Source organism: Ostreococcus tauri (assembly GCF_000214015.3).
Source record: "Ostreococcus tauri WGS project CAID00000000 data, contig chromosome 07, whole genome shotgun sequence".
NCBI classification, from domain to species: domain Eukaryota; kingdom Viridiplantae; phylum Chlorophyta; class Mamiellophyceae; order Mamiellales; family Bathycoccaceae; genus Ostreococcus; species Ostreococcus tauri.
Window position 1 is genome coordinate 163,419 of NC_014432.2, and position 19,831 is coordinate 183,249.

At 60.1% G+C, this 19,831-nt stretch overlaps 15 protein-coding genes across 15 annotated transcripts; 8 read left to right on the plus strand and 7 right to left on the minus strand.

Moving 5' to 3' along the window:
• On the plus strand, nt 1–1,883 carry OT_ostta07g01150 (ABC transporter, conserved site; the record flags this gene model as incomplete). The annotated part of the gene is made up of 1 exon (XM_003080160.2): nt 1–1,883. A coding segment is annotated over one exon (1,883 nt), but the record flags the coding sequence as incomplete, so codon positions are not given.
• A 117-nt stretch (nt 1,884–2,000) lies between these two features.
• On the minus strand, nt 2,001–2,839 carry OT_ostta07g01160 (unnamed product; the record flags this gene model as incomplete). Its single annotated transcript, XM_022983742.1, has 2 exons — nt 2,001–2,594; nt 2,825–2,839. The coding sequence occupies 2 exons, from the start codon at nt 2,837–2,839 to the stop codon at nt 2,001–2,003; spliced, it is 609 nt and encodes a 202-aa protein (XP_022839377.1).
• Nucleotides 2,840–2,980: 141 nt separating this feature from the next.
• Nucleotides 2,981–3,404, plus strand: OT_ostta07g01170 (MOZART2 family; the record flags this gene model as incomplete). Its single annotated transcript, XM_022983743.1, has 2 exons — nt 2,981–3,014; nt 3,193–3,404. 2 exons carry the CDS (start codon nt 2,981–2,983, stop codon nt 3,402–3,404), a joined length of 246 nt encoding a protein of 81 aa, XP_022839378.1.
• A 66-nt stretch (nt 3,405–3,470) lies between these two features.
• OT_ostta07g01175 (MOZART2 family) lies at nt 3,471–3,671 on the plus strand (the record flags this gene model as incomplete). Its single annotated transcript, XM_022983744.1, has 1 exon — nt 3,471–3,671. The coding sequence occupies one exon, from the start codon at nt 3,471–3,473 to the stop codon at nt 3,669–3,671; it is 201 nt and encodes a 66-aa protein (XP_022839379.1).
• A 131-nt stretch (nt 3,672–3,802) lies between these two features.
• OT_ostta07g01180 (unnamed product) lies at nt 3,803–4,354 on the plus strand (the record flags this gene model as incomplete). The annotated part of the gene is made up of 1 exon (XM_022983745.1): nt 3,803–4,354. The coding sequence occupies one exon, from the start codon at nt 3,803–3,805 to the stop codon at nt 4,352–4,354; it is 552 nt and encodes a 183-aa protein (XP_022839380.1).
• Nucleotides 4,355–4,438: 84 nt separating this feature from the next.
• Nucleotides 4,439–5,461, minus strand: OT_ostta07g01190 (WD40/YVTN repeat-like-containing domain; the record flags this gene model as incomplete). Its single annotated transcript, XM_003080164.2, has 1 exon — nt 4,439–5,461. The coding sequence occupies one exon, from the start codon at nt 5,459–5,461 to the stop codon at nt 4,439–4,441; it is 1,023 nt and encodes a 340-aa protein (XP_003080212.2).
• Nucleotides 5,462–5,705: 244 nt separating this feature from the next.
• On the minus strand, nt 5,706–7,123 carry OT_ostta07g01200 (Fibrillarin; the record flags this gene model as incomplete). The annotated part of the gene is made up of 3 exons (XM_022983747.1): nt 5,706–6,544; nt 6,743–6,790; nt 7,087–7,123. 3 exons carry the CDS (start codon nt 7,121–7,123, stop codon nt 5,706–5,708), a joined length of 924 nt encoding a protein of 307 aa, XP_022839381.1.
• Nucleotides 7,124–7,372: 249 nt separating this feature from the next.
• Nucleotides 7,373–7,870, minus strand: OT_ostta07g01205 (Enamine/imine deaminase YjgF-like; the record flags this gene model as incomplete). Its single annotated transcript, XM_003080167.1, has 1 exon — nt 7,373–7,870. One exon carries the CDS (start codon nt 7,868–7,870, stop codon nt 7,373–7,375), a length of 498 nt encoding a protein of 165 aa, XP_003080215.1.
• A 91-nt stretch (nt 7,871–7,961) lies between these two features.
• On the minus strand, nt 7,962–9,311 carry OT_ostta07g01210 (Multi antimicrobial extrusion protein; the record flags this gene model as incomplete). Its single annotated transcript, XM_003080168.2, has 1 exon — nt 7,962–9,311. The coding sequence occupies one exon, from the start codon at nt 9,309–9,311 to the stop codon at nt 7,962–7,964; it is 1,350 nt and encodes a 449-aa protein (XP_003080216.2).
• A 431-nt stretch (nt 9,312–9,742) lies between these two features.
• On the plus strand, nt 9,743–10,915 carry OT_ostta07g01220 (Rab-GTPase-TBC domain; the record flags this gene model as incomplete). The annotated part of the gene is made up of 1 exon (XM_003080169.1): nt 9,743–10,915. The coding sequence occupies one exon, from the start codon at nt 9,743–9,745 to the stop codon at nt 10,913–10,915; it is 1,173 nt and encodes a 390-aa protein (XP_003080217.1).
• Nucleotides 10,916–10,946: 31 nt separating this feature from the next.
• Nucleotides 10,947–14,408, plus strand: OT_ostta07g01230 (Ribosomal protein S5 domain 2-type fold,subgroup; the record flags this gene model as incomplete). Its single annotated transcript, XM_003080170.2, has 1 exon — nt 10,947–14,408. The coding sequence occupies one exon, from the start codon at nt 10,947–10,949 to the stop codon at nt 14,406–14,408; it is 3,462 nt and encodes a 1,153-aa protein (XP_003080218.2).
• Nucleotides 14,409–14,664: 256 nt separating this feature from the next.
• Nucleotides 14,665–15,442, plus strand: OT_ostta07g01250 (unnamed product; the record flags this gene model as incomplete). The annotated part of the gene is made up of 2 exons (XM_022983748.1): nt 14,665–14,880; nt 14,957–15,442. The coding sequence occupies 2 exons, from the start codon at nt 14,665–14,667 to the stop codon at nt 15,440–15,442; spliced, it is 702 nt and encodes a 233-aa protein (XP_022839382.1).
• A 121-nt stretch (nt 15,443–15,563) lies between these two features.
• OT_ostta07g01260 (Anticodon-binding) lies at nt 15,564–17,645 on the minus strand (the record flags this gene model as incomplete). The annotated part of the gene is made up of 1 exon (XM_022983749.1): nt 15,564–17,645. One exon carries the CDS (start codon nt 17,643–17,645, stop codon nt 15,564–15,566), a length of 2,082 nt encoding a protein of 693 aa, XP_022839383.1.
• A 239-nt stretch (nt 17,646–17,884) lies between these two features.
• Nucleotides 17,885–19,054, plus strand: OT_ostta07g01270 (Methyltransferase type 11; the record flags this gene model as incomplete). The annotated part of the gene is made up of 1 exon (XM_003080173.1): nt 17,885–19,054. The coding sequence occupies one exon, from the start codon at nt 17,885–17,887 to the stop codon at nt 19,052–19,054; it is 1,170 nt and encodes a 389-aa protein (XP_003080221.1).
• A 63-nt stretch (nt 19,055–19,117) lies between these two features.
• OT_ostta07g01280 (unnamed product) lies at nt 19,118–19,831 on the minus strand (the record flags this gene model as incomplete). The annotated part of the gene is made up of 1 exon (XM_003080174.2): nt 19,118–19,831. A coding segment is annotated over one exon (714 nt), but the record flags the coding sequence as incomplete, so codon positions are not given.

Consider the following 19,831-nt stretch of genomic DNA (forward strand, 5'->3'; position numbering starts at 1 on the left):
CGGCGGCGGCGGCGGACGGGACGGATGGGACGGTCGATGGCACCGTGAGTGACGTGAAGGCGACGACGCGCGATGTGAGAGAGCGGGAGAAGGTGCGACGGCGTGGGGAGCGATTGGCGGCGGACGCGGCGGAGGCGCGGGGGAGATTGGGTGAGGAATTGCGCGACGCGAGACGGCGGGCGGCGGAGGCGCGGTGCGCGGGCGCGTCGAAGGCGCTGGCGAACGTCGATCTGGGGCCGTTTAACCTGCCGAATCCGGGAGGTGGGGCGGATTTGATCGAGGACGCGTCGTTGACGGTAACTCCGGGACGACGGTACGGTTTGATTGGGCGAAACGGCTCGGGGAAATCGACGCTTCTGAGACACCTCGCGGCGAGACGGGTGGAGGGTATCGACGCCTCGTACAGCGTGCATTACGTCACCCAAGAGGTCGAGCTCACGGAAGAAGAGGAGGAGATGACGCCCGATGCCGTCGTCTTGAGAGCGGACGTGCAGAGATTGATCTTGTTGGAGGAGCAAGCGCGCTTGGAGACGAGCGAGGACGCCTCGGCGCTCACTCGTTTACGAGAAGTGAGCGCGATGTTGGACTCGATTTCGGCGTCGAGCGCCCCGGCTCGAGTTGCCGTCTTATTGAAAAATCTCGGATTCACCGACGCGTTGGTCGCTCGTCCGATGCGAGCTCTTTCGGGTGGTTGGCGCGTGCGGACGGCGCTCGCCGCGGCGCTCTTCGCGCAGCCGGACATTTTGTTTCTCGACGAACCGACCAACCACTTGTCCATTGCCGCGGTTATGTTCTTAAGTAGAGAGCTATCTACTAATCCGGTATGGAACTCAAGAATCATCGTCACCGTGAGTCACGACAGGCACTTCTTAGACGAGGTGACGACGGACTCGCTGCACATATCTGGCGTGGCGAAACGTCTGACGGCGCATCGGATGGCTTACAGCGCGTGGGCGAAAAAACGTCGCGAGCAGCAGCTGGCGATGGGACGTAAGATGGAGCTGCGAAGAGAGAAAATTGCGTCGCTGCAGAGCTTTGCGAATCACGGCTTCAAATACGGTGGATCGTCCTCGGCGATCGGCGCGATGAAGAAGCGTTCAAAGGAGGCACAAAAGCTCGAGGAAGAGGCCGAAGAAGAATCGGAGGCGATGGCCGATCTGGAAGAAGACGCCGAACTCGCCTTGAACCTTCAGGCGGGTGGCGAACTTCAGCACAACATCGTTCGCTTCGACGAGGTCTCGTTTGCTTATCCAGGCGGCGAGACGCTCTTCGCCGACGTCGATTTGAGCATCGACTCGAAATCTCGCGTCGTCCTGCTCGGGGAGAACGGGCAAGGAAAAACAACAATGGTCAAAATTATCACAGGCGACCTCGAGCCGACCAAGGGCGTGGTGACGCGCGATCGAGGCGCGCGAGTCTGTTTGGTAAACCAGCATCACGCCGAGCAGCTCGATTACGAGATGACACCGCTCGCATTCATGCTCGATCGTTTTCCCGGCGATGGAAGTTATGATCACCAACAGAAGATTCGCAGTCATCTCAGCGGGTGCGGCGTCCCGACCGAATTGCAAAACGTCCCCGCGCTCGCGCTGAGTGGCGGACAAAAGAGCCGAGTCGCCATGGCGGCGGTTTCGTATAAGCAGCCGCACTTGATCATTCTCGATGAACCTACGAATAACCTCGATCTCGAGAGCTGTGAGGCGCTGGCGGAGGCGATTCAAAAGTTCGAGGGAGGTGTCGTATTGGTGAGCCACGATCAATATTTCGTCGAAAAAGTCGGAAAAGAAGTCATCGTTATCGAGCGAGGCGCCGTCAAGCGTCTGGACTCGTTCGCGGCGTACAAGAGGTCGATCGCGAAGAAACTCGCCGCCGCGACGAATTAGCTTTGTGTAGTTTATACCCATTAATAGGTAGTCGCGCGCTCGAAAGGCTTGAAAGCAAGTGCTTGAATTTCTCACGACATGGTTTCTAGAAGGTATCATCAAACGCGATTGAGGAGTTTACCATTCGAAGTCCGCGGCGGGGTTGTCGCCATCGTCGTCGGAATCGGAGTCATCGAGGAAGAGACCCTTTTCGCGCAAGTAGCCGATCGCCGCCGAGAGGGCGTTATCCTTGAACTTCAAGTAGAACTTGCCGTTGGCGGTGTCCTCGGAGACTTGGCACGTGGCCCACGTCGCGGTGGAGCTTTCAGCCGGAGCACCGCCGACGCCGCCACCGAGATCGGTGTCGCACACAGCCTTCATCCACTCCGTCGCGTTGAGCTGATCCTTCAGCTGTTCGGCGACGTAGGCAACCATGGCGATCTTCTTCGTCTCGTCGTTGGACGAGATGATGAGCTTTGAGATGTGTCCAGAGCAACCCTTACGTTCCTCCTCGTTCGACGGATCCGGAATCGCATTCATGCCCTCCATGGAAACTTCGAGCAATTCCACGGAATCACCCGCCTCTTGCATGCGCGTGCAGAAGCACGTGAGGCCGGACATGTCCGCCGCGCCCTCGATCTCGACGCCCTTCTTCCCGCCCTCCTTCAGGGCCTTGGCCACCTTCTTCTCGGCGATGCCAGCCGCGATGGCGGCGTCTTGCTTCGGCCACTCCTGATGCGTGTACGCGCACGTCGACGTCATCTCGTCAGTCACCCGCGCCGTCGTCGCCACACGCGTCGCCTCGTTCCGTCGCGCGCGCGTTCGCATCGTCGCCCCGTCGCGCCGACCGATCGTCATCCATCGAAACCATCGCGCCGTGCGCGTCGCGCGCGTCGATCCACGCGCGGCGACGCGCACGTCGCGGGATCACGGGCGTCCGCGCGCGCGTCGTCGTCGCGCACCGTGGTGAAAGACATCGTGCGCGCGAGGTATGGCGCCGTCGACGCGCGCGCGCGATCGGGACGAAACCCTCAAACATAGGGTTTAGGGTTTAGAAATAGAGCGACGTCTCGCCGGGACGCCACCGCGCTTCGGGCGCACACCGCGCGCGAGGACGTATGGCGACCGCGCGCGCGCCCACGCGAGCGGAGGGTGCGCGCGAAGACACGTCGACGCGTCGCGCGCGCGCGAGGACGCGCCCGGAGCGCTCGTGGAGACGACGGATGCGTGAAAGATGGATGCCGACGCGACCGTTGACGACGCGCGCGACGCGGACGACGAAGGCCGTCTGACGCGGGACGACTGACGACGCGGACGCGCGCGATGGTAGTTTCGGAGGCGTTGCGAGAGCTCGCGTCGCTGGCGGGCGTGGACGTGCGGGCGGACGTGCACGAAGCGGTGTTGGAGCTGTGTCGAAGACGCGTCGTGCCCACGGCGACGGCGCAGGTGTTGCGCTCGCTCGCGTCCAAGGCGCAAGGACGCGCCCGGAGCGCTCGTGGAGACGACGGATGCGTGAAAGATGGATGCCGACGCGACCGTTGACGACGCGCGCGACGCGGACGACGAAGGCCGTCTGACGCGGGACGACTGACGACGCGGACGCGCGCGATGGTAGTTTCGGAGGCGTTGCGAGAGCTCGCGTCGCTGGCGGGCGTGGACGTGCGGGCGGACGTGCACGAAGCGGTGTTGGAGCTGTGTCGAAGACGCGTCGTGCCCACGGCGACGGCGCAGGTGTTGCGCTCGCTCGCGTCCAAGGCGCAGGACGCGCGCGATGCGGGATTGCGAGATGCGGTGCGGCAGCCGAGGTGATCGGGACGCGTGGATGGGTGAGAGGGGGGTGGGCGCGCGAGGTGGGCGGACGGCGATCCGGAGGGCGTCAGAACGCGACTCGGCGTCGAGAATCGATCGAGCGCCTCAGTCGTGAACTTCGCGGTGCGACGATGGCGTCGACGATGGCGTTCCGGTGTGTCGTTTCGACCGCGCTCCGCGACGACGGGCGCGATTCTACGCGCTCGGCGCGGCGCGGTGGGGTCGTTCGCGCCGGGATGTTTGATTTTCTCCAGAACAACAAAGACGTAGGCGGTCGCGACACGACGTTCGAGGCGCAGCAAGAGATCCTGCGTAAGCGACGATCGGGGGCGAACCTTGGGAAGGAAGTTGCGGCGAGACGCGCGAAGGTCTCGAGGTTCGTGAACAAGAAGCTCCCGGAACAGGAGATGAGGATGATCGAGAAGAAGAACAGAGATAAGGCGAACGCGCTGTCCAAGGAAGCCATAAAAGGTGGCATACCTCTTCCCATGGCCTCGTTCGGTATGCCAGAGTTCGACGGTGGAGAACGATTTGACTTGAGGGGGAAGTACGTGGACGAGGGATGGGTCGACGAGAGCGACTCGGGTCCGTTCGGCGGCCTCTTCGGCGGAAAGAAAAAGGCGCCACCCGCAAAGGGCAAGAAGGCACCACCACCGAAGAAAAAGGGTTGGTTCGGTAAGTGAGCGCGCGAAACGATCCGTGCAAAACATTCGATCCCGTGTAATGATCACATCGCTAGGCTACGCTATATGTATTCGTTCACTCGCTCAAGCACGCTGTTTGTCAGAGATCCACAGCGCTGTCCCACCTTCAGTGCAACCGCTGGCGACAAGCATCATGTTTGGCGCCCACTTGACGCACGTCGGCAATCCGGCGTGGCGCGCTCGCCACTGCGAGACGGCGAAGCCGGTGTTCGAGCTCCACACGTGTATCCGCGAGTCGGCGCCTCCACTCACGACGAACTCGCCGTCGGGCGAGAAACTCGCCTCCATGGGAGTCACCGCGTGCTGCTGCTGCCCCGATCCGGGCACGCGAATTCGCATCGTGTGTTCACCCGTGAATGAGTCAAGAATCGTGATGAAGTTCCCGCTCACGACGAGCATGCGTTTACCGTCTGACGAAAACTTGACGCACGAAACCGCCGGCGGCGGCTCATCTGGGTTGAACAGATACTGCCCGTTCCTGTCGTGAAATGCGTCGAACTGCGCGAACGCCCCTTTACTATAGCTCCCGGTCCCGTACAGTTTGATCGCCCCGTCGCCCTCCGTCACCGCGAACACCTCACCTTGGGCGTCGTACGCCACGTACGGGATCGCCGGACACTGCGGAATCGCCGCGCAGCACTTTGGCGTTCTCAAATCCCACAATCGCACGGTCAAATCCGCTCCCGCGGTTAAGAAATTATCATTCGTCGCGCTCATCGCGATCGACGTCACCGCATCGCTGTGTCCCTTGAAGTACCGCACGTACGTGTTGTCGTGTAGCGAGTGATACCTCACCGCGTGGTCGTCGATCGCCGCGCCGCCGCTCCCCTTCGCGCGCGACGAGTACACCACCGCCGCCGCGCTGTGCGTGAACGTGACGTTGGCGCACCCGTACTTTTTGCTGTACAGCGTCTTCGTTTTCGCGCCGGTGTTGGTGTTGTAGACGTGAATCGCGTCGTCATCCCCGGTGGTCACCATTTGGTCCTCGGTGTGATGAAAGTCCAGGGCGTTCACCGCGCTCGTGTGATCGCGGAAGAAGCGACCGGGGGACATCCTCGAGACGGCCTCGACGTCGAGGGCGACCATTGCGATCGGGACGTCGCGGGTGTCGAGTTGTGGCGGCGGGATTTGGATGATTCTGAAAGAGGTCGCGAAACGGGCGGGACGCGCGGAAGGCGAGAATGAGACGGAGACTTCCATGGAAATGGAAAACGAGTCTGAATGACGTCAACCGCGTTGGATTTGCGAGCTCATGGCGGCTTTAGGCGCGGTGGTTTCGAGAATTGTTCTGTTCTGTTACACACACAAGGTTTTGCAAAATCGGAGCACCTTATTTCTTGCTCGGCGCACGGAAAATCCCTGTTACCATCGCGTGATCACGCTCGTACGGCTCTAGCGTCAACTGTTCCTTGGGCTTAAAGCCTTCCGTTTGCAGCTTCTTGACCTCACGGGCGAAGACGGCCTCCGGAGCGGCAGTGGAGTCGATGCACGACGCCTTGATGGAAATCATAAAGTTACCGCCTTGCTTGAGGAAATACTGCGCATTCAGGCCAACGATACGGGCTTGATCGGGTTGCGCCACGTCAGCGAAGATGGTATCAACCATACCGATCAACATTCGGTACTTTTGCGGGTGACGAGCGTCCTCGATGATCGGAATGACGTTGGTGCGCTTCTTCGCCATGTTGACCAAGTCGCGACCAGAGCGGTGAGAGAATTCGACGGCGTAAACGGTGCCCTCCGGACCGACGAGATCGGAGCAGTGAGAGACCGTGGTACCAGAAGCGCCACCAAGATACAAGAGCTTCGTGCCCGGAGCGATGTGAATGTTGTCCAAACCGCCGAGGATGCCCGCGGCAATCTTCGACCTGAACGGATTCCAAACGCGGTATTCCGTCTTCGTGCCGTCCGCCTCGTCGACGGAGATGCGCTTCTCACCGTAGACGCTTTCACCGACGACCATATTTCTCGTCACGAGCGCGTCTTCCTTCCCGCGAGCGACGAAAACGCCCTCGTGGCGGTGCTTCTCGACGACAACCTTCGACCCGCCCTTCATGCCGCCGCGTCCGCCGCGTCCACCGCCGCGTCCGCCACGTCCACCGCCGCGTCCACCGCCGCGTCCGCCGGGGCCACCGCGTCCACCACCGCGTCCGCCACCGCGTCCACCGCCTACGTCGTGTGAAAAGCAAAGTCAGTCTCGCATTCATTTCCACAGCACAGTTACCGGCGCCGCCCCGGTCACTGTCGCTCCCTTTTCATCCCGCGCGCTCTCGTTCGAGCGCCGATGGGTCTCGCGCGAGGCGTGAATGCGCGCGAAAGAAATCCATCGTCTCGCGCACGCGCGCACGCGCGCCGTGAGAGACGTACCTCGTCCGCCATCGCGTCCGCCGCGGCCTCGGCCGCCGGGCGAAAAACCTGCGCATTCGACGAAAACGGCGCGTGTTTTTCCCTCGTCAGTCCCCGTGCGACGTTCGTTTCCCTCTCGAAACGCCGTGAAGCACGACGTGATTTCATCACCGCCGAGTGTGCGCGTAAACGCGCCGAACGAACGCCGAGCGACGCGATTCTTTACGAATTCCTGCGACCGCCGCCGCCGCGATCCGCAATTCGCGCGAATCCTCTCCGCTATCGTCGCCTCAACGCGCGCGCCGCGACGACGATTGCGTCGCGCTCGGGTCGCCACGCGCATCGATATCATCGCTCGCACGCACCGCCGCGGCCACCGCCTCGTCCCATCGGTGCGCGCATCGTGAACGCGCGCTCGAGTGTGTCGGAGTGGGCTCTGACGCGCGAGGCGACGAGTCTTTACTCGAGGCGAGGGACTCTGGTTGGTGGAAGACGCGCGCGCGCGCGACGCGTCGAGCGAGCTCTTCACGGCGGTTCAAGAAGAGAATAGATGGAGAATTCAATCGTTTTCGTTTACGTGCGCTTGACGGGTTGAGGACTCGAGCCGTTGGATGCTCGACGCGACGAGCGCGCGCGCTTCGTCGACGTACGTTAGCCGATGACGGCGACGGCGTCGATCTCGACCAACGCGCCGAGCGGCAGAGACTTCGCCGCGAGCGTCGCTCGCGCCGGAGGATTCTCACCCGGAAATCGACTACCGTAGATCCCGTTGACGGTCTTGAAATCGTCCATGTTGGCGATCATGATCGTGCACTTCACGACGTCGTCGAACGTCGCGCCCGCGGCGTTGAGCACCTCGCCCATGTTCTTCATCACCTGTTCCGTCTGTTCCTCCACCGTGCTTCCCGCGAACTCCATCGCGGGCGTGAGGCCGATTTGTCCGCTCACGTACACCGTGTTTCCAACCTTGACCGCTTGCGAGTACGGTCCGAGCGCGGCTGGGGACTTATCGGTGGCGATTATTTCCTTCTTCGCCGCTCGGACGTCGACGACGCGCGAACGGGTGTGCGCGCGCGCGTTTTTGAGGGCGACGCGGGCGACGGAGACACCGCGGATGGTTTTAGCGGAGGATACGGCGGCGGCGTGCATCGCGCGCGATGGGAAGTGCGGATAACGCGCGCGGGTCGTCGTCAAGGCCCCCAGGCGCGCGCGCGGCGGTATTACTTACATATTAGGTGCGTCAAGCCGACGCGAGATCGTCCCGATGGAGATCAAGCTGAGATTTCTCGACGTCGACGAGATCGTTGAACGTTTTCCGGAGCCACGCGGTCTTGAGCAAGGTCTTCGCGATCTGGGTGGCGACGATGGTGAACCAGACGCCGGCGACTCCGTACGCGGGCGCCAAGGCGGCGGCGATCGGAAGTCTGCTGAAGTTGAGGAGGATGGCGATGACTAGAACGGGGTATGTGACGCCAGTGCCGGTGAAGGCGCCTTCCACGGCGCACTCGAGCGCCATGAAGGAGACGATTGGGAAGTTCCAGTACATGTAGGACACCGCGTGGCCGGCGACGACTGGATCTTGCGTCAAAAGCGCGACGCACTGCGGCGCAAAGGCGACGAAGAAGACGCCGAATGGGATGAGAGCGGCGGACGATATACGAATGGCGCTCCAACCCGCGTCCCGCGCTCGCGTTGCGTTACGAGCGCCGATCCATTGGCCGACGATGGTCGACGCGCCGATGCGGAACGCCTCCGTAACCGTGTACGGAATGTTCTCAAACTGCTGGCCGAGACCCATGGCGGTGAGAGAGACTGGATCGATAGATGTCAAGATGCGCCCAAGTCCAACGTACACGAGGGCGAAGACGATCCCGGCGATCGCGATTGGGGCTCCGATGGCGATGATGTCCTTGAGCATCTTTGTATCCGGCGCGGTGGCTGGAATTTTCACCTCGAATCGCTTCACCAAGATGCGATGGAACATGAAAGCCCCGACGCACGTCGAAATACTCGTTCCGACCGCGGCACCGGCGACACCGAGCCGCGGAAACGGGCCGACGCCGTAAATCAACAGCGGATCCAACACGATGTTGCACAACACCATGAACGCCGTGACCCAAATAGCCGGCTTCATCGAACCGAACCCGCGCAACGTGCCCTCTAAGACGTTGCTGAAACATAAACCCACCGAACCTATGAGCGATGCTCGAAGATGCTCCTGCGCGATCGTCACCGTCAGGCCCTTCTCGACGCCGAGCGTCGTCGTGTACGCCGGCGCGAAGGGTATCAAGCACGCGATGAACGCGTACGTCAGCACCGCCCCGAACAACCCATCCCTGAGCACCGCACCGACGTCCTCGTACTTCTCCGCCCCCACCTTCACGCTCACCTTATTCTGCACCCCGAAAGCCACGACGGAGCACAACAGGTACAGCATCCAACCCGCGAACGCGTTCGAGCACAGCGCGTTCAGCTCCACCACCCCTAGCTTACCCACCCAAAACGTATCCGTCAGCGGAAACGCGCTTCGCATCAGCCCGATCACCGTCGTGGGCCACCCCACGTACCACACAGCCTTGGGCGTGCTCATGCGCAACAACGACGGCAATCCGTCCACGCGCCGCTCCAGCGTCGTCTTCTCTCCCACCCGCCCGTCGTCCCCCGCGCCGTCGCTCGCGCGCGTCCGTCGCGTCGACGTCCGGGACCTACCGCGCGCGCGCGCCCTGCCTACCGCCCCCCCGCGCGCGGTCGACGAGCCACCGAATTCACCGCGAACGACCGCTCGCGCGTCCCGCTCGAGCCGTCCCGCCCGTCGCCGCGTCCGCGCGCGCGCGCGCGTCGGCGCCGCGCGCGCGCGCGGAGCGATCGCGCGGCGCGCGCGCGGCGTCGCGGCGTCCATGCCGGCGCGCGAGCGCGCGCGCGAGTGCGGAGACGAAATGGAAAACCTCCACGACGCGGTCGAGCGACACACGCGCGCGCGCGACGGGGGCGCGGGACGGGCGAGGGCGTCGAACGACGTCCATGTTTGCGTGCTGTCGACGCGCCGACGATGGGGGCGAACGGGGCGGGCGCGACGACGCTTTGCGGGCGCGATTGGAAACGAATGGGACGTTTCACGCGCCGACGGGACGGACGATCGCGACGAACGACGTGGGTGACGCCCCGGAGACGTCGAGGGAGACAACGACGGATGCGTACGGGTTCGCGTTGGACCCGGACGCGGTGGCGACGCGCGAGGCGACGCGAGAGCGACGGGAGGATGAGTATTGGACGCGCGCGCGAGGGGAGACGACGGAGCGGACGCTCATAGAGGCGAGAGAGGCGAGAGATCCAGCGCTGAAACGAGCGACGCGGCGAGGGGTGCCGATGGATTTAAGGTGTGACGCGTGGTTCGCGGCGAGCGGGGCGAGGGAGTTGATGCGAATGGGGCCGACGGAGGGGTATTACGAGAAGCTGTTGTTGATGCGCGTGGATGAAAAGGTCGTGGACCAAATCGAGCTCGATTTGGCTCGGACGTTCCCGGCAAACGCGAGGTACGAACGAGACGCGAATGGGGTGGAGGGAAATGATGTTCTGAGGCGGTTGCTCTACGCGTACGCGCGGCACAATCGTAAGACGGGATACTGTCAGGGAATGAATTACATCGCGGCGTTTCTCTGGCTCGTCATGGGCGACGAGGAAAAGGCGTTCTGGACCTTCACTGCTCTACTCGACGTCGTGCTCCCGAACGACGTGCACGCGCGAGACATCAAGGGCACGATATCGCAGTATAAAATATTGCATAAGCTCCTGGATGTGAACGCTCCAAAGGTGGCGAAGCACCTGAAGGAGCTCGACGTCGACTTGGTCATGATTGCGAGTAAGTGGTTGCTCTGCCTTTTTGTCGAATCTTTCCCCGCAACAACCGCCGCGAGAGTTCTCGATTGCATCACCTACGAGGGTGAGAAGGTGTGGTTCCGAGTCGCGATCGCGATGATGAAGATGTACGAGGCCGAGATTTTATCGTGCATGTCGCTTCCGGATGTCATGTTGTGCCTCAAGCACGCATACGCCAATCAAACGGACGCCGATGCGTTATTAACGTTCGCGTTCGAGCGCGTGTCGCTGGCGAACAAAACCATAGCCAATTATCGCAGGATCGTCGAGCAGAAAATGTACGACGAGGACCTCGCGAGAACGACTAGAAACCCATAGGAGACGAGCGAGACAGTTTTGAGAAAGCGCGATGGAGATTCCTTTCACCACACATCCCGACGCCATGACCGACGATCCCGATCGCAATGCATCATCGTCCGAACGCCTGCGCGCGCACAGGGCTTCGCTCGAGAACCCGCACGCGTCGCGCGCACCGTTTTGGGACGCCGTCGTGCTCACCGCGTGCTCGCGCTCGCAGGCGCGTGGATTCCGCGCCCGTCTCGACGATTTGCACGACCAAGGGAAACTGCCGGGCGAACGCGAGCTCTACGTCGTCGTCGCGGACGAACCCGGACCGCGGTGTGGCTCGGGCGGGGCCACTATCGCGGTGTGCAGAGAACTCAGAGGGTGGTTCGGGGACGGTTGGCGCGAGACGCGAACGTTTTGCCTGCACGCGGGTGGACACAGTGAGCGCGCGCCGCAGCACGGGGTGTGCGGTAAAGCTTTCGCAGAGATTCCCATGGACGCGTCGGGGACCGGGACGCCGTCCACTGTGCTGGAGGCGCAGTTGGTGCAGTTGACACCGCTGCTGGAGACGCTGCCGGCGGGCGTCTTCGTGTCGTGCGCGGATGTGTCGTTAGAGTACGAGCGAGGTCTGGGGCGATTGGACGAAGAGACGATGAAGGAGATGGAAAGAGGGATTACAGCGCTGGCGCATCCGAGTTCGGTGACGATTGGGGAGCAACACGGAGTGTTCGCGTGTGATGCCACAGAAGTTGCCAAGGCGGCTCGAGCGTCGCGCACAGGAGAAACGCCGAGAGCATTGGCGTGTCGAAGGTGCCTACAGAAGCCGTCGGCGGCGCAGATGCGAGAGACGGGCTGCGTGATGGGCGGTAACGGCGAAGAGGAGGAATGGGTTCTCACTGATAGTTGTTTTCACATAGGCGTCGACGCGGTGGCGGCGCTAATTGAGCTCGATGCGACAAGGCGAAACGTATTGGCAGGTTGCGAGATCTGCGCCTACGGCGATTTCATGCAACCGCTCGGAAGCGATCCGGATACGTCGTATTTAGACCGCGTTGATCATATCGCAAGCGTCACGTCGGCATCGTTGAACGAAGGCGAGGATCGATTGAGAATGGCGAGACGTGCTGTTGCGGAGGCGTTAAGAGGGCGTCCATTGATTGTGATTCCGCTCATCCCGAGCCGGTTTATTCATCTTGGAACGATCCCTGAGTTTTTGTATCACACGACGAGGGATAAGGAGTTTCTTCGTTCGTTACCCGCGCCAGGTATTCCAGTGAACATTGCATCTTCGATGAGTGCGCAGTTTCTTCAGCCAGAAGATTCCGTGGTGATGTGGAGTGTGATCGGCGATGGATGCAGCTTGGGTTCTGGGTCGTGCCTTGTGAACTGTGACATCGAAGAAGGAGTCAGCATCGCGGAAAACTGCGCGCTATATGACGTCGAACTTGCAGGACAGATTGGCGCCGTGACACCGGGCACGTTCATGTATACGCTTCCCTTGAGTTGCGATGATTTCAGCGACACGACAGAAAAGTTTGTGACAATCATCATGAACGTGGACGATGTCGTCAAGTCGCGAACGTCGAGTACGATTTGTGGCGTTCCAGTTGAAGAGGCGGCGCGTCGCCTTGATCTAGATACTTCTAGTGTGTGGCGAGCCAACGAGGCGCACACAACAACGTTGGCGAGATTCTTCACCGTGAGTGATACCGCGCGAGAATCCGCAATTGAGGCGCTTAGAATGGCAAAAAGGCTGAAGTGTGGTAGGTACGACGAGACGAAGGTGGCCAAGCATGACGTTGTTCGTAAAGTCAGTATTAGTGAAGTGCTTCGCAAGTTTTCTGATAGCTCCACTCTGATTATTCGTCAGGGCAAACATCGGCGCCGCGTCTTGGTCGAAAGCATATCGAGACTTGTGCAAGACGGTATTCCAGCGAGCGAATGGAGAACGCGCGCGCCGCACGTCGCGACTCTTTCGAGAGAATTTGAAGACGCACTGTTGAGTGCGCAACAAATCAAGCACGCGCTGAAGAGCATGCTTCGACGAGAGGAGGACGACTGCTATAACGATTCCGCGGAACACCTTCTTACCGTCGGCCGAGTGGCTCTTTCATTATGCGTCCCGGGCGCGGACACGATCGCTCGTGACTGTCTGCGTGATGTTATCGTGCAACCATTCAGCTCGAGTGTGGTGCCCAAGTTAGCGCTCCAAAAGCGGTTCAACATACGCGTTTCTTATCCTGCAAGATTCAATTTAGCCGGTGGCTGGACGGACACGCCACCTTATTCTCTGGAAAGAGAAGGCGCCGTTCTGCACGTGCCGGCTCTCATCGATGGCAAACGGCCCATCACCGCAACTGTGACTCGACTCACTCCAAATTCAGCGGAAGGTTTCTTTGATTTCGTGATGAAAGATGAAGTGACGAGCGAAGAGCGTCGTCTGAGGGTGGCGTCTGTGCACGATCTTCTGAATCATTATGATCCCACGCAGGCGTTCGCGCTGCACAAAGCCGTCGTCGCGCTTCTCTTGATTCCGGATCTTGTTGACAAACCTTGCGTAGAATACGATGGAGACGCATCGCTTACACAGCTTTTGATTGATTGTTTTGGAGCCAGTTCACTCGAAGTGCGCACTGAAGTGAATCTTCCGAAAGGATCGGGACTTGGGACGAGTAGCATTTTGGCCTTGGCGATGTTACACGCGATGATCGAGTGCGCGCAGGGAGCGAAGTGGAAACCGCTAGACGAAAGCGGGCGCCCGATCGCACTTGCCGCGAGAGTCGAAAGATTCGACGAAAATAAGCTCCCATGCGAAGTTGCGGGCGAGTTTTCAAGCATGGATATGCGCCTTAGCATCAACTCGGTCCTCGCTGTTGAACAACTGATCACCACGGGTGGCGGATGGCAAGACCAAGTCGGCGGAGCAATAGACGGTTTGCGACTCAGTCGTTCAACGCCAGGAAACGGTTGGCGGCTGGCAACGGATGCGCCCATGAACGTGCTTCCAGTGTACTCTTATGACACCGCGCCCATGAGTATTGCGGCCAAGCTTCTTATCAATTCGCGATTTGCTTGCGTCTTCACAGGCACCTGTCGTTTGGCCAAGACGGTCTGCGATTCCGTCGTCACCACGTGGCAGAAACGTGAGCCCGGCGTCGAAGGGGCTCTGGAACGATGCGCAGCGCTGGCTTCAACAATGTTTGAGACGTTCAGAGAGCTTGGCGAACGCGAAGATATCGACGATGGATTCGGCGACGCCGCCATCGAGCGGCTTGGCAATCTTCTCGAAGAACACAAGCTTGTGCAGCAGTCCCTCTGGTCATCGATAGAGAGTCCCACGATTCGAGCGATATATAGCGCTATCGAGCCACTGAGTCACGGAAGTTTCATCTGCGGTGCCGGATCTGGCGGCCATGTGATAGCTTTCCTTAAGTCTGGCGTTGATCGCGAGACTGTTGTACGAGCAGTCAGCAGATGCACAGACGCACCCGAGGCTCGAGTCGTGGAAGCCACGATGCTGCTCTGATAGTTATCAATTTATATAAAATCATCTAGTTCTCACCGGCACGCGCCAGTTCTCATCATTCGCCCAAAGTAACAACCGGCGTTCTGGTTGCGCTCCGCGTTGGTTATCGTGAAAGCTTTCAGCCAGTGGGACCTCAATGGCTGACGTGCCTCCCTCGGCCGCTTTTCTACTCGCACTCGCCATGGTACACGTCTTTTTCCAGCGCAGGCGTAGTAGCGAGCTCCCACGCGCGCGTACGAGAACGCAGACGGCGAAGATGAATGCCCAGGCTGAAGCAGCTGTCCCGAACAAGTCTGAGCAGGTCTTGGACTCTTGGCGGTGCTCGCAGTGTAGCTTTGAGAACCGATGCCTGCGGAGCACGCACGCGAGAGGAAGCTCGTTGGAGTGCTCGAACTGTCACAACGATTACATTTTCAACGTTTCACCGCGGAAGGTGGCGCACAAATCTCTACTGGCGGCGCGCCCGTTGCAGGCACGTACGAGGCGACGAGGGTCGCGTCGAGACGAGAGGTTCTGAGACTGACAGGAAAGTTTTCATCGATTCGCAGTGTCGGACGCCGTACAGAGTTGGAAACGATAACTTGTCACCGAACTTTAACGTTCGATTGAACGAGTACTCTATGCCCGGGACACCGCTGTACAATCGTTTCTATGAATCTGTGAAGAATGGCACGACGAGTGATGTGGTGCTTGCTTTTCATGGGACGAGTGTCATGGCCTCAAAACTGATTTTGAAGAATGGTATGAATCCGTCGAAGCGAATCAACACGCAGGGAGATTGGTTCACGCTTGATGTCAACTACGCGCTCACCAGGAGCATCTGTAGAGAGGATCACTGCTTGCAGTGGGGCGGGACGTCGACGTCGATCCATCACGAGAGCAATTCGAAACACGTCGTGGTCATTTGTTTCGCCGTTTACATGCCGAAAACGATCTACATCGGTGAGCACATCGTCTGCGTCAGTGAAAAGTGCAGCCTACCTATATCCGCGTTGGAATTCCCGCGCGAGGCTGTCAACCGAATGGTGGGTTAGAAGACTTTTGAAGACGTCTTGTAACGAAACGGGCTGCACTTCACAAACATGCCTTATTTTGTTGCTTGTTAAAAGAAATGGGTCACGGTCACGCGCGAGCGGTCGCTAGTCTAGTTATCATCTACGCGCTGTCTTCAAAGCAGCACGTCAAGCTTCGCGTCGATCGCTCCTTGTTCAACACGGTGATCAAGTCCTCGACCTTGTGCTCGCCGTGAACCTTGTTGTCACGGGTGCGCACGTTCACCGTTCTGTTCACCTTTTCGCTCTCGCCGCACACCAAAATATAGTTGAATTGCTCGAGTTGCGCCTCACGGACCTTCTTTTGCATCTTGCGGTCCGAGTTGTCAACCTCCACGTGGAATCCCTCCTTGCGAAGCATCCTCTTGACCTCCATGCAGTACTCGCCACTCGCGGAATCAGAGATGGGAACGATCATTACTTGCTTTGGGGACAACCAGAACGGCCATTTGCCGGCAAAGTGCTCGGTCAAGATACCAAACATTCGTTCGACCGAACCGAGAATGGCTCTGTGGATGATGATAGGGCGCGTCGGCTCGTTGTTCTCATCAACGTATGACAAGTCGAAACGAATGGGGAGCTGGAAGTCGAGCTGAACCGTGGCGCACTGGAATCTACGTTTGAGGGCATCGAAAACGGTGATGTCGATCTTCGGTCCGTAGAACGCACCATCGCCGGGGTTCAGCTTCCAATCTCTACCGCTTCTGTTCAACGCAGCGGTGAGCGCCGCCTCAGCCTTGTCCCATACCTCTAACTCGCCCAAGTATCCCTCCGGACGCGTGGACAACTTCATCTCGTACTCCAACCCGAAAACCGTGTACACATCGTCTAAGAACCGCAAGAAACCGAGAAGTTCTTGCTCCATTTGATCTTCACGGCAGAAGATGTGTGCGTCGTCTTGTTGGAAGCGGCGCACGCGCGTCAAACCGCTGAGTGCGCCAGAGAATTCATTACGATGCAACACGCCAAAGTCAGCCACTCGCATCGGGAGTTCGCGGAACGATCTATGTCGATGCGCGAACATCACGCAGTGACCTGGGCAGTTCATCGGCTTGAGACCGAATTCCTCCTTTTCGACCTGGAACGCGAACATGTTCTCCTTGTAGTGTGCGGCGTGCCCAGAGGTCTTCCACAAGTCAAAGTTGTAGATGTTGGGCGTGATGACTTCGTCGTACTCGTACTCCCAGTACTTCTCTTTGATGTAGCCGACCAAAGAGTTGTAGATGCGTGCACCGTACTTTTGGAAGAAGCACGAACCCGGCGAGAGTTGGTGGAAGAAGAAGAGCTCTTGGTTCAAGCCAATCGTGCGATGATCGCGCTTCTTCGCCTCTTCAATGCGTGTCACGTATTCCTTCATGAGCTTATCCGTGGGAAACGTCACCGCATAGACGCGCACGAGTGGGTCTTTCGTGACGTCCGCGCGCCAGTGCGCTCGCGAGCACTGCGTTACGGCCACCGCCTTGAGATGGCCGGTGTCCGGTAGGTGCGGCCCGCGGCACAGGTCCACCATCGGCCCACACCTGTAGCACGAAATCGTGGCGTCCTCCGGCAGACCACCGATCAACTCGAGCTTAAACTTATTCTCCTCAAACATCTCCAACGCTTCGGCGCGGCTGACGACGATGCGTTGAAACTCTTGCTTCTCACCGATGATCTTTTCCATTCGCGCCTTGATGGTCGCCGTGTCGTCCGGGTTCAGGGTTCGCTCCCCCAAAAAGCAATCGTAATAAAATCCCTCCTCAATCGCCGGCCCGATCGTGAGATCCGCTCCGTACTCCAACTCCAGCGCCTCACCCAAGACGTGCGCGCTCGAGTGCCAGTAACACTCCTTACCCTCCGCGTCGTCGAACGTAAACATTTGCAACGCGCAGTCCCCCTCCAGCGGTCGTCGCATGTCCCAAAACTCCCCATCCACCTTGGCCACGAGCGCGTTCTGCGCCAACTTCTTATGTATCGACATCGCGACATCGTACGGCGTCGTGGCGAACCGCACGCCAGCCTTGACGCCGCCGTCCGGGAGCGTCACCGCGATCGGTTCACTCTTCGCCCGCGCGTCATCGATCTTTCGCGCCTCGCGCTCGAGGTAGCGATCGAACAGATCGATTCTGTGCGCGTAGTAGGGCGACTTCTCGCTCGCGATCGCCGCGTGCGTCTCGAGCGCGCGCGTGGCGGCGTCGGCGGGCATGGTCGCCGCACGATGGCGCGCGCGATGACCCTACGCGTCGAGGGTGTCGATATAAAAACCGTCGACGCGTAGTGTGCGCACACGCGTGTCGATGCGGGACACCATCTCGTGTACATTAAAATGACAGAGTGCTATGTGGGCGTCGATGGTAGGGTTTAGGGTTTAGATACCCGTCACGCGTCGACCGCGCGACGGAGCCGACCGCGAACGACGCCGCGCGGTCGACGACGCCGCGCGCGATGTCGCGCTCGGTCTCGCGCGCGAGCGCGCGGTCGACGACGCCGCGCGCGTGGCGTTCGAGCGACGCGCGCGCGCACAGACGCGGGGATGGTTCTAAACGACCGACGTCATCATCGTCATCATCGACGCGCGCGCGGTTCGTTCGCGCGTCGCGCGACGACGACGACGTCTCAATGCGCGCGTCGGTGGACGTCGTCGATGGGGTTTTACCCTCGGATGAGGTCGAGCCGCCGATCGAGCGGCGCGCGGCGACGTCGTTTCCGCTCGCGTGTCCGGTGACGCTCAAGGCGTTGCGGGCGGATGGAACCGAGCCGTCGAGCGGATTGCGGTACGAAGAGGTCGATGGAATGTGGGATCTCACCGTGGGCGCGGCGACGAACGCGCGAGAGGGATCGAGAAAGCAGGCGTCGTCCTTGGTCGATCTCGCTCGGGAGGTGTTACCTCGCGAGCTGCGCGGGTTACTGCCGACGAGCGCCTACTTCGGCACGGCGACGTTCGAGACGCCGCAGGTAGCTTTCGCGTACGAACGCGGGTGGCGAGACAGCTTCGCCAGAGCGGGATTCCCGGGACCGGACGAGGAAACACGGCTCGCGATGGACGCACTCGGTGAGTTCGCGAGGGACGGGATCATCGTCGACGCGAGCTGCGGAAGCGGTTTGTTCTCAAGACGCTTCCTGAAGACCAAGGCGTATAAGGGCGTCGTGGCGCTCGATTACTCGGACGCGATGTTGCGTCAGGCGAAACAGTACATGGAGGACGAAAAGCTCCTGGGTAACGCGGACGTGTGCTTTGTTCGAGCTGACATTGCTCGATTGCCGTTCCCGGAGAGCTCTCTCGACGGCGTACACGCTGGAGCGGCCATTCACTGTTGGCCCGATTCGACGACGGCCGTCGCAGAGATTGCTCGCGTGTTGAAGCCCGGCGCGACGTTCTGTGGGACGACTTTCATGAACCCGCAGGTGCCATTCTTCGACGAAGACCAACAGGAAGTTTTCGACGGCGTCGTGCGCCAGTTCAGCGGCACCGAAAACGCGGCTCGCGGTTTCAGGTGGTGGAGCAAGAAGGAACTCAGGGATCTTTTCACCGAGTGCGGGCTCGTCGATTTTAAGTGCGAGACGCGACAGCAGTTTATCTTTTATAGCGCGAAGAAGCGAGTCGAGACGGAATAAACCCGTCAACTTTAGCAGGCATTTAGCAGCAGCATTTTCTTTCAATCAATTGCTCCGTATCCATTAAATGAGCGCCGCGGTTTGCATCTCTGTCTCGATGAGAGCGACGCACTCGCCCACGCTCGCCCCTCTAGCCATGATCTCAGCCAACTTTTCCGTCAAGCCCACGTGCCTGCGAAGCAGAGCTGTCGTGTTCAACACGGCCCATCGCACCTCGGAGTCTGACTTCTTCTGCGAGAAGGCCAACGCGCGAAGGAGACCGTCGAGCTGTTGCACGTCGCTCAGACCGCCCTCGGCGAAACCGAACAGAATGTACTCCATGCAAATACCCGCCATCGCGACGCATGCGAACTTCCCGAGCGATGTGGAGGAGATCTTACCCTTTCGAACTTCTTCTTGAAACTCGCCGTCGCAAAAAGCGCATCCCGCTTGGATGTTAAACGCTCCGTACGTCCTGAACGCGTCGAGGGAACTCAGGGTGTAGCCCTTCGGCAGAATGCCGATGAGATAAGCCGTGAGAAAATGCGCGGCCTCGTGCCGGCGAAGTCGCGTGACGTACTCCTTCGACGTCGACTGCGCGACGGTGTCGAGGGCGAGTGCAGAGACGCCGCCGGCGAAAGCGACTTGGTCGTACACGGAGCAAAACGTCGCAAACGCCGCCACACCCGCGCCTTGCGCGAACGTGGGATGCAACGCGACGACACCACCGACGTACGCCGCGACGAGCAAACGAGTGAAATTATCCCTGATCCCCTTGATCGTCGACTCCGTCGGCGC